The sequence below is a fragment of the Delphinus delphis genome, chromosome 15 (genome assembly GCF_949987515.2).
Source record: "Delphinus delphis chromosome 15, mDelDel1.2, whole genome shotgun sequence".
NCBI lineage: Eukaryota > Metazoa > Chordata > Mammalia > Artiodactyla > Delphinidae > Delphinus > Delphinus delphis.
In genome coordinates, this window is record NC_082697.1 from 26053633 (window position 1) to 26064891 (window position 11259).

The window sequence follows — 11259 nt, forward strand, 5'->3', positions numbered from 1 at the left end:
CCCGCGCGCCGCTCCGGCCGCTCTAGCCGGCGGGCAGGCGGGACCATAGAGAGCCCGCGGCACCGCCCCCTCCACGGGCAGAACGCCCGCTCGTGCGGCTCCCAGAATGCACCGCACAATGGCCCGACCGCCGCCACTACCGGGGCCTGAGCGGGCCTGGCGGAGCCCGAGCGCGGCCCGGCCCGCAGCGCGGGGCCCGGAGCGCGGTGAGTGTGGGCGAGGGCCCCGGGGGACGGCGGGGAGCGGGGCGGGAGGCAGTCTCGCTGCACCCGCGCGCCCGGCGCCCGGAGTGGCAGCGCCCCTCATTTCTGGCCCCTCAGCACGGTCGCCCACACCCCCGACCCGAGGCCCCCTCTGCGCCAGCCTGGCCCAGATAGGCCCCAGGGTGACGAAAACTTTCCCCGGACCCGATACCTGGGTCTGAAGAAACCCCGCTGGCCCCCTCCCTTCCGAGACCTGGAGCCTCAACCCTGGGGGGGGGGTCCCCACTCCGACCCCGCAGGCTCCCTGGAAACCCAGATAACGCGCTGCTGACCTTACCAGGGACCCGGGTCTGGGGGACGCAGATAAGCTGCACCTGCTCTCTCCTCTCAGACACGCCTACCCGGACCCACATAACCCCCTTTCCTGCTCCAAATAGTTCGCTCTTTCTCCTCTGTTTCATTTCCCAGAACCACATAACCCCTTTTGAGGCTTCCCCCAATTATTTGGTTCTGGGGAACCCAAATAATTTCTACCTATAGTTCCCTCCTCGGCGATCGTACTCCCAAACTCTAGACAGTTTCCACCCGGTACCATTTTGAGACTCTTGAAATTCAGGGAATTCGCTTTTATCTTCAGCCCCTTTAACCCTCCATCCCATGTAATCCATCCCCCACCCCCCACCGTCTCTCTTTCTTTGCGGAGGGTGGAGTGGGGGTCTCTTAGGGATCGAGATAACTTGCTCCTCCCTCCCTTCCATTCCTGAGACCTCCAGACTTCTTCCTGAATTTCTGTCCCTGGTCCGGCAGCCGTCTACCCCCAGCCCTCCCAGCCCAGGGGCGTTTAACCTTTCCCCCCATGCAGTATGGTGGTCTAGAAACGAACCAGAAGACAGGCTATCCCCTGCAAATCCTGTCCTGGCCCCATCTCGGTGGGGGAAAGGGACTTGTAAGGTGCAAGATAAGGGGACGTCGGGTGTGGGGAGTTGGTACTTTCACCAGCAAGTGTTCCTGTGACCTGGCCTGTGTGTTTTCCCACCTGTCTGCCTGGGACTCTGAAAGAGTCTCGCCTGGGGTTGCTAACCCTACCGCCCAAGGTGAGGCCACGGGATTGGGGGGGGGGGTGTCTAATCAGGTTTCCTCTTGGTGAAGATGGGGCTGTTGTGAATTGCAGCCATTTGCTCAAGGCCTCCTTAGGAGTGGGAGGCAGCGGGAATCAGGAAATCATGAATCAAAAGGACTCCAAAAAGGGTCCATCTACACCGATAGAAGAACTAGCAGCCCCTGTTAATCCTGTTTGATGTCTCCTGGAATGATGCAAGTCATTGAGACGCTCCAGCCTCCCTGTAATTTAATTCTCCCCCCCACTCTGGAGTGTATGTGTGTTTGTGTGTGTGTTTTGGTGGCGGGGGGCAGCTATACCCATTTCCCCCTTTCCTTCTCACTGTTCTCCAGTCAGTCAGTGTGTCTTTTGGATTTGTTTCTGATGCCCAGGTCAGGACCTGTTTTTTATCTCTAAGTCTATTTATAATTTCCCAGTTGCTATTTTGGGTTCTGCTTAAGGGAAGATTGTGTCCACTGCAAGGAAAGTTCCTGGGTGTGTTTCCTCCTCGGCAGGTGTTGAATTGAGTTCTTCAGATCCCCAAGTAGCTCTTGGGCAGCAGGGATAAAAGCTATTTTAGGGTAGTCACTGAAGTGGAGCTGTTAATCCTCTGTGGGTCTCTCTAGTTAAGAACACTTACAGATTAACCCTTTCCTTGGTGCAGGGGCGCTATTTCTCAGCAGTTTTGGGGGGAGGTTTGAGAGAATTCAACTGTGGCAGCAGAAGGTGGGAACATGCAACTCTATACAAAGGCAAAGATAATAGCTGCCTTTTGTTGGGTACTTAGAGCAAGCCAAGCCCTGTGCTGAGTCCTTTGCATACCTGACTAAAATAATCCTTACAACAAGCCTGTGAGGTAAGTATTTTTAGTTTTACAGATGAGGAAACAGGCTAATAATGGAGAAAGAACGCAGTCTCTATAGAGATGATGTAACACCATAAAAACTATAGTTTCATCAGAGGGCAGCAGGCATCGTGGCACACAACAGAGAACAGACAGACGAGGAAGCGATTTGTCTCTTTTAAAGGCTTCCAAAGAGGGCCATACAGAGTTTTTAGCAAGCATTTGTATTTGGGGTATGGGGCCTTAATAACAGAGGAGATTCCTACAGTGAGGGAACTCTGGCCCAGGATATGGTGCTGGAGGAAGATAAAGTAAGGGGGACTGGCTCCGGGGGATGTGCTGAGGGTTAATTGTGAGGGAAAAGGGGAAGGCTGCATTCTGGGGAGATGTTGGGAAGGGAAGGAAACTCACTCTGAGGCCTGAGAAGACTCATCTAGGGAGGAAAAAAAAGTAGTACTATTCAGGCCCCGTGCGGAAAAGAGGGAGACACAGTTTAGACCTCAGAGACAGCACTGTTTGTATTTACACGTTTTATGTCAGACATTTCAAGAGTTTCACTGAATCTTCCATGAGGATTTTATAGGTAAGGAGAACAAATGTCTATTTTAGAAATTGAGGAAACTGAGGTTCAGAGAAACTACGTAACCTGCCCATGGTTTCACAGCCAGTAAGTGGCAGTCTTCTGATAGCAAGTCCAAGGTTCTTTCCACAATACCTCCCTCTTCATATCAGACTCCAGAAGGAATCTTAGGATGAAAATATACCGAGTTACACCAGTAACTGGGAGGGATTGATTGTGTTTGTTTTATGGGAACAGGTTCTGTCAGCTTCTGTAGTTGTTAAGGTTAGAGTATGAGACCAGAAGAGCAGCTTTGAAAGAGAAGCAGAATTTTTTCAGTTTTGCAGAGGAAGATGTCTGAAGGAATAGGCCTTCGGATAATGTGGGAGAGGCCCAGGAATCTTCCTGGATGAAAGGATTTTGCAGACAAGGGACAGAGGGAGAAAAACTAGATTTCCAGAAGGGTTCCTAAGGTAACACTAAAGCCATAGCCCCATTAAGTGCAAATCAAGGCAAGCACATGGCTGCTGCCTTCCTTCTTTGATTCTATCAGTACAACCTTGAGAGCTCTTCTTAGCCACCATCAGCCTCTTTCCTAGAAGCCCATTACTCTTCCAGCAGCAGCATACTAAACTGCTGTGTCTTGTTTGTGCTTGTTCGGGAGAACAGATGAGGTGGACGTGTGGGAGGTGGGGGACATACTGTTCTCTTTCTGAGTTTGCGTGGAATTTCCAAAGCTAGGCTCCTCTCTCACATCAGCCAAAGTGATGTGACTTGCTTCCCTCTGGCTGCCATTCCCAACTTTCCAGAGGCTGAGGTGCATGATTTCACATATTGACGGGGGGTGGGGCAGAATTTGACTTTGAAGGTGGGGGAAATTCCCTTCAAACTAGATGTTCAAATTCGTGCTCGCTCACTACCCAATTCCAAGCTGCCTAGTAATCACTGGTATTATAAACAGGTAATTCCACCCTTTGGAAGAAGGAGGGGACTTAAACGATGAAAGCCAGACATCAGAGGCCTTTGAGGTTTATCGTGAAGCAGGCAAATATGCCATGATGACTCGAAGGCTCAAGTGGGACTAGTTTTTAGTGCTAACACGTGACTCACGCAAAATGCAGCCACCTTTGTGCAGATCTTTCTAGGCAAATCTCCACTCGTGATAGGGAGATGTTTATCATATTACATTGCAGTGTTTCTTCAACAAGAGGAATGGTTCCTGAACAGGACGTAGCTTATGTTAATGATGAGCAAAGCTCTCTCGGGCATAAACCCGCTGATCCCATCATCTCGTTCACGGCCAGCCTGTTGGTTGAATGGTCACTGTAAGCAGCAGGTGCTAATGAGCTGAGCAAGCATTCTTTGGCCCACAGCTAGTTTGTGCAATTGGAGCCCTCCCCAGATTCTCATGGACAATCCCCAGATACCCCTTTTGCTCCCTTCACATGGAAAAGCCTCATGACCAAATTTTGGCATGACCTCTTCAAAGGAAATCCCCCTGTTATAGCAAGTTGCATTGGGGTTGGTAATCTCGTGTGATGAGCTTGTGAGTGTGAATGTGGCTCTGTTGTCCCCCTTTTGAGAATCAGTATGGTAATGCCCTTTCTCTCTTCCTCTGAGTTGAGTCAGGAAAGAAGTTGTGTCACCTTTGCTCCCCCGCCCCACTCCACAACCCAGTAGAAAGCATCAGACTTCAAGATATTGGCTCGCCACTTTGGAACTCAGTTTAAACCAGAACTTCCTGAGCATGTTAACCAATAAGAATCCACTTGCATTCAATGACTGATTTACTCATCTAAAAGAAAGTTGAAAGTCCTTTTCTAGGTGCTAGGTGTGTGGAGATGAAAGAGATGTGATCTGAACTCTCAAAGAATCAGAGTTTGGTGATGGCGTCTAAGTTCTAATGCAAATGTGTTACTTGCTCATAATGGAGACATGCACGTGTTCTATGAGGGTCTTTGGGACCCTCAGCACCACTCAACACCTTGCGTGTTCAGCGGACTTTGCTAAAGAAGTATGGTTTGGGCCCTGAGACCAAGAGACCCAGAGTGGTGGTTGAGGGCGGGACAGGACCAGTACTGGTTTAGTGGAAATGCTGAGTTTGCTGTTGCCTTCCTCAGACAGAACCTCTTGATGTTGATATGCTGCTAAGAAACACATCTGCTAAGGAACACATCTGGCGCAGGGGCTGACTCTCCAGGGTGTAAATTTCCTAAGTAATGGCTTCTTCTTTCTCCTCTGATGCCTTTTGGGCATTTTATTGCTCCTTAGCACCTCTATGAGGAGAATTGTAGAAAGTGAGGAGGAGGTAGGGTGAAGAGGAGGAGGAGGTGCTGCTATTTCTAAATTTAGTGGAAAGGATGTAAAAGTGAAGCTAGAAGGGAAAGTCTGGAGTTTAGGGCTTTTACTTCCTCTGATTATCCTGTTTTCCTATTAGCCTAGGTGGTACTTGTAATAATAGTTACCACTAAGCACTAGGTGCCCAGCCTTCTGCTGAATGCTTTGTATTTATTATCTCATTTAATCCTCAAAAGATCCTTATGATGTAGGAGATTATTAAGCCCATTTTGTAAATGAGGGAACAGCTCAGGGAAGTAAGTAATTGGCTGAAAGTCACATGGCTTCTAAGTGGAAGGGCTGGGATGGAACGGGGATCTCTCTGCCTCCAGAGCCCATGTTTTCATGGTATTGGGCTCCCTAACACCAGGTGTTCTGATGTTTCAGGTGAAGAGATTGTTTTCTGAAGGCTGCGTTGGAGGCTGTGACAGAGCACAGAGCCCTGTGGAGCTGATGGGGAGGCTTTCTCAATAACATGGCCCTTCGCCATTAGCCTTGCCATGACCACATTTTTCACCAGCGTACCCCCCTGGATTCAAGATGCAAAGCAGGAGGAGGAAGTGGGCTGGAAACTAGTTCCCAGGCCTCGGGGCCGGGAGGCGGAGAGTCAAGTGAAGTGCCAATGTGAAATCTCGGGGACACCCTTCTCAAATGGGGAGAAGCTGAGGCCTCAGAGCCTCCCCCATCCAGAGCAGAGACCGTATAGCTGCCCTCAGCTGCACTGTGGCAAGGCGTTTGCCTCCAAGTACAAGCTGTATAGGTAGGTGATACTCCCATACTTCTTCCTGCCCTGAGGTTTCCAGAGGATAAAGCCAGAGAGACTCCACTGAGTGTGGGACTTCATCTGTGGCAGAAGAGTAGAGGTTAATTTGTCCCATAAGTGTACCCTGAACGTCAGCCGTTTGAGGTCACTCACTGAAAAATAATGGTGGTATTTTTTATTCAAACACTAGAATCTGATGGGTACAATATCAGGTAGCCACGAACAAACTAGATAGAATTTTTTTTTCAATACAGGTATACCTCATTGTATTGCACTTCACTTTATTGTACTTCTCAGATACTGCGATTTTTACAAATTGAAGGTTTGTGGCAACTCTCAGTCAAGAAAGTTGGACCAGTTTTCCAACAGCATTTGCTCACTTCATGTCTCTGTGTCATGTTTTGGTAATTCTCACAAAAAAAGATTATAGTTTGCTGAAGGCTCAGATGATAGCTAGCATTTTTTAGCAATAAAGTATTTTTTAATTAAGTATATACATTGGTTTTTTAGACATAATGCTATTGCACACTTAATAGACCACAGTATAGTGTAAACATAACTTTTATATGCACTAGGAAACCAAAAAATTCATGTGACTCCTATTATTGTGATGTTCACTTTATCGCAGTGGTCTGGAACCAAACCTGCAATATCTCTGAGGTACGCCTGTGCTACTTTCCCCACCTGTGTCGGGTAATGGTCAGAATATTAGCCCCAAATTAGGAATCAGTTTTAGAAGTTAAGAAGGAAAAGGAGACCCTCAGGTCCAATCTGTAAATTTTAAAGTGCAGGCTCAGAGTGGAGAAGTAACTTACCCAAGGTCTATAGCTTCTTAGGTCCTGCAGTGCCTCTTCTACTGAACTAGCATGCCACTCAGATGATTACTTATGTCTCTGTAGAGTCCCTGGTGTCCTCTGGGTTGGAAGATTTCCTGAAACTTCTAAGCCCAAGAACCCCTACTTAAAGTGAAATGGAATGTGAAAGCCCTGGTGTAAAGCAGATAATGACAGAGCAGCTTTGAAGGGAGGGGGGCCCGCTTGGACATAATTTTGATTTTATCCTTGCCTTTCCGTCAGAGGACCATGAACATGCCCTTTACCAATAATGTAGACTTCCCTGATGCACAGTCATTCATCTCTTGACTATTATTTATTGATCTCCTGCCACATACCAGGCACAGTGTTCAGTGATACGGACAGAATAGTGAGCCAGACAGATGGGGGTGCTGGCCCTCCTTGAGTTTACTGTCTAGTAGCAGGGACAGACAGTAAATGAGTAAATACAAGGACAAGATGACCACAGAAAGCCTCAGTTCCTTGTCTGGAAAACAGTTGATAGGAAGGAACTAAAACAGGTAACAGGGTAGCGTGTGGCCAGGATTGCCCTCATGACAGTTCTGTTGTCCTCAGGAATGCTTTGATTCTGTGTGCTCCTCTGTCTTAGGTGAATTCCAGTTGGGGCTGTCCTCTTAGACTTCCTTAGTGACAGTCTGAGTGTCAGTGGGAGGCTACAGGAAAGGTCCTGGGCCAGGAGACAGGAGCCTTGACTCCACCCTTAGTCACTGTATTTTAGGTGAATTACTAAACCTCTCTGGGCCTTTGTTTCCTCACCTTCAAAATGAGGGAAATAGACTGTGGATCACTCAGCATCTCCCTCTCATACATTTTCATGCCAGTTGTGTCACAGGAGGTTAATAGTAACCCTCATAGGTGTGAGCATTCACACATAGCATGAGGGTAATGGGTACGATTGATAAGAATCACTGGGTGCTGTGCTAGAGACAGCAGTGGCATACCTAAGTGAACCTGGGTCTCAAGAAGGTCTGTGTTTAAATGCAGCCTCTGCCACTTACTGACTGGTGGGTGGGGCTGCCCTGTGCTTCAGCCTCTTAGGGAGAACAACGTTAATCACACATCTCACACAGGGCTTGCAAACCATGGGACTTCAAAGTCTTGCTGAGTTGATTCTGAATGTACTGTGGAGCTCTGGATTGCAGTTCCTGGATTCTGAGCTGCTTTCCAGACAGAAAGGAGCAGGAGCAAACCAAGGGACACTGAGGTGCCAGATCACTAAAAAAAAGTTTTTAAATGTTGCTGCTGTGCTCGCTTTGGCAGCACATATGCTAAAATTAAATGTTGCTGCTTTGTGTGGCAAACAATTTAAATGGTACCAATGGACATGCAGTGAAAAATGAATTGTCACACTCAAAGCCACTGTTCTCCTCCCCAAAGGCAGTTGCTTGTATGTCCTTGTTGAGACATTCAAACGTGTATTCCCTTCCTTCTTTATTTTCACAGGGGATTGTATTACACACACTATACTGAACTTCCTTTTTTGACTTGGCTCCCTATATCTTCGGATATTGTTCCAGATCAGGAAGTTTAGATACATTTCATTTTCCCTTTATTGTGTCATTTAAATTTTTATAAATACGCTTTTTTTGCAAAGGAAATGCATTCAAAATTCAAAAGGTATATAATGAAAATTCTCCATCACACCCATAAAAGCTGCCCATTTCTTCTCCCCATAGGTAGCCAGTGTTGTCAGTTTCTTGTGTAGCCTTCCAGAAATATTTTAAGCTCATACAAGCAAACATACATATATCTTCCCTCTTTTCATATGTATAGTACCATTCCATAGGCACTCTTCTGTCTCATGGGTTTTTTTGACTTAAGTGTATCTAGGAGCTTGTTACCTGTGGTATGTATAAAGCTGCCATTATTTTAAAAAGTTGAGTTGGGAATTCTCTGGTGGTCCAGTGGTTAGGACTCTGTGCTTTCACTGCTGAGGACCCAGGTTCGATCCCTGATTGGGGAACGAAGATCCCACAAGCCTCATGGCCAGAAAAAAAAAAAAAGTTGAGTCATTTTATGGACATAGAATAACTTAATCAATTCCCTATTGATGGACATTTAGATTGTTCCTGATTTTTTGCCACTAAAATCAGTGCTGCAAAGAATAGCAGTACATGATTTTGCAGGTGGTCAGGGATATCTATAGAATACAGTTGGCGTGGTATTCCATTCCATTGCATGGCTGTACCATAGTTTTTGTGTCTGGTTGCCTGTTAGTGGACAACTCAGTTGTCTAGCCAGCCCTTGTGATCTCATTTCTTTCTCCTCTGTCCTCCATCCCTATCTCCAGGCACATGGCCACTCACTCAGCCCAGAAACCCCACCAGTGCATGTACTGTGATAAGATGTTTCACCGCAAGGATCATCTGCGGAACCACCTGCAGACCCATGACCCCAACAAAGAGGCCCTCCACTGTTCTGAGTGTGGTAAGAATTACAATACAAAGCTGGGCTACCGGCGCCACCTGGCCATGCATGCTGCCAGCAGTGGTGACCTCAGCTGCAAGGTGTGCCTGCAGACCTTCGAGAGTACCCAGGCCCTGCTAGAGCACCTGAAGGCCCACTCACGCCGGGTAGCAGGTGGCACCAAGGAGAAGAAGCACCCCTGTGACCACTGTGACCGGCGGTTCTATACTCGTAAGGATGTGCGGCGGCACCTGGTGGTCCACACAGGCCGGAAAGACTTCCTGTGCCAGTACTGTGCCCAGCGATTTGGCCGCAAAGACCACCTGACACGTCATGTCAAGAAGAGTCACTCGCAAGAGCTGCTCAAGATCAAGACAGAGCCAGTGGACATGTTAGGCCTACTCAGCTGCAGCTCCACAGTCAATGTGAAGGAAGAGCTGAGCCCTGTGCTGTGCATGGCCTCTCGGGACGTGATGGGGGCCAAGGCCTTCCCTGGCATGTTGCCCATGGGCATGTATGGTGCCCACATCCCTACCATGCCCAGTGCGGGCGTGCCACACTCCCTGGTGCACAACACGCTGCCCATGGGTATGAGCTACCCTCTGGAGTCCTCACCTATCTCTTCCCCAGCTCAGCTTCCTCCAAAATACCAGCTTGGATCTACCTCATACTTGCCCGACAAATTGCCCAAAGTGGAGGTGGATAGTTTTCTGGCGGAACTTCCTGGAAGCCTGTCTCTCTCATCCGCTGAACCCCAGCCCGCCTCACCTCAGCCGGCGGCAGCTGCGGCCCTCCTAGATGAAGCACTGCTCACCAAGAGCCCCGCCAACCTCTCTGAGGCCCTCTGCGCTGCTAATGTGGACTTCTCCCACTTACTGGGCTTTCTTCCTCTCAACCTGCCCCCATGTAACCCACCCGGGGCCACAGGAGGCCTGGTCATGGGCTACTCCCAGGCCGAGGCGCAGCCCCTGCTCACCACTTTGCAAGCTCAGCCTCAAGATTCCCCGGGAGCTGGGGGACCGCTGAACTTTGGGCCTCTGCACTCCTTGCCTCCTGTCTTCACCTCTGGCCTGAGCACCACCACCCTGCCTCGTTTCCACCAGGCATTCCAGTAGCCCCAAGGAGGACCTCAGCTCAGTCTTGGCTCTGTCAGGGAGTCTCAGTATCTACCCCATATGCATCCCCCATGAAGGCAGCTGAGCTTTCAGAGCTGAGTTCAAAAAGAAAAATTTCAGTATCTGTATGGAGCACTTGGTTTGGGGGCTTGGGCTCCAGGATCAGTTCCAGGAGGAGCCTTGAGCCCCAACCCCATGAAAAGATTTCATACAATAGGACTTCAGGTATTTTTACTTTTTTTTTTTTTAATCTGAATCGGGAGCCACACCTAGCCCTCTCCCTCTCCAAAGCATCAGAACCTCCTTCTCTTTGGAGAAGGGAGAGGTCTCGGAGACACAGAGGGTTTTACTTTGGATGACCTCGAGAGAAATAGCCCAAGAAGCCCGTCTTCTGGTCCCAGCCTGCAGACCCCACAGCAGTTGGTCAGGCCCTGCTGCAGCGGGTCCATTGCCTGCTTCCAACCAACAGGCAGGAGAGAGGGCCTCTGTTCTTCCCATCACCTCCATCCCTCCTGTCCTAGCACCTCCATTTTCAGTGTTTTCCAGCAACGGTACCGTTTACACAGTCGCCTCAGACACACCATTTCACCTCCCTTGCTGAGCTGTATAGCCTTAGAATGATTGCAGTGAACATTGTTTACACACCGTGAATCCATTCCCACCAGTCCATTCCAGTTGGCACCAGCCGGAACCATTTGGTACCTGGTGTTAACTGGAGCCCTGTTTACAAGGCGGAGTCGGGTCTCACTGACTTCTCTTCACTTGAGGTCATATTTTTCCCCTGTGGGGAAATAAACTGACTTTGGACTGCTTCAGTCTCTGCCATCTTCCATGACTGTGTCTGTTCCTGCCTTCGTCGGCAGAGTCCACAGGAGACAGGCAAGAAGATTGGAGCGGTTTTCTCACAGGTCTGCAATTCTGTTTTTCTCCAAGTACATCATGACCCCCTCATCCTCCTTTTGAACTGGAGAGGGGAAGAAATGAAAGGCATGCCCACTTCCATCACCTCCCGCCCCAATTCTCTAATCCCCACCCTGAATGTCATGAGCTTTTATCATTAGTCTTGGAATGAGGGACTC

At 48.9% G+C, this 11259-nt stretch overlaps 1 protein-coding gene across 1 annotated transcript; it reads left to right on the plus strand.

Annotated features, from left to right (window-relative positions):
* The first annotated feature begins 73 nt into the window (after positions 1–73).
* On the plus strand, positions 74–10228 carry PLAGL2 (PLAG1 like zinc finger 2). The gene is made up of 3 exons (XM_060032783.1): positions 74–206; positions 5430–5802; positions 8950–10228. The coding sequence occupies exons 2-3, from the start codon at positions 5543–5545 to the stop codon at positions 10178–10180; spliced, it is 1491 nt and encodes a 496-aa protein (XP_059888766.1). The 5' UTR covers positions 74–206; positions 5430–5542; the 3' UTR covers positions 10181–10228.
* The last annotated feature ends 1031 nt before the right edge of the window (positions 10229–11259 follow it).

What these genes read in the sequence shown, in the direction of transcription:
- PLAGL2 (XM_060032783.1), top strand. Translation starts at nt 5,543, where the DNA reads ATGACCACATTTTTCACCAGCGTACCCCCCTGGATTCAAGATGCAAAG. An exon ending in TCCAAGTACAAGCTGTATAG is followed by an intron (nt 5,803 to 8,949) that starts GTAGGTGATACT and finishes CCCTATCTCCAG; the next exon opens with GCACATGGCCACTCACTCAG.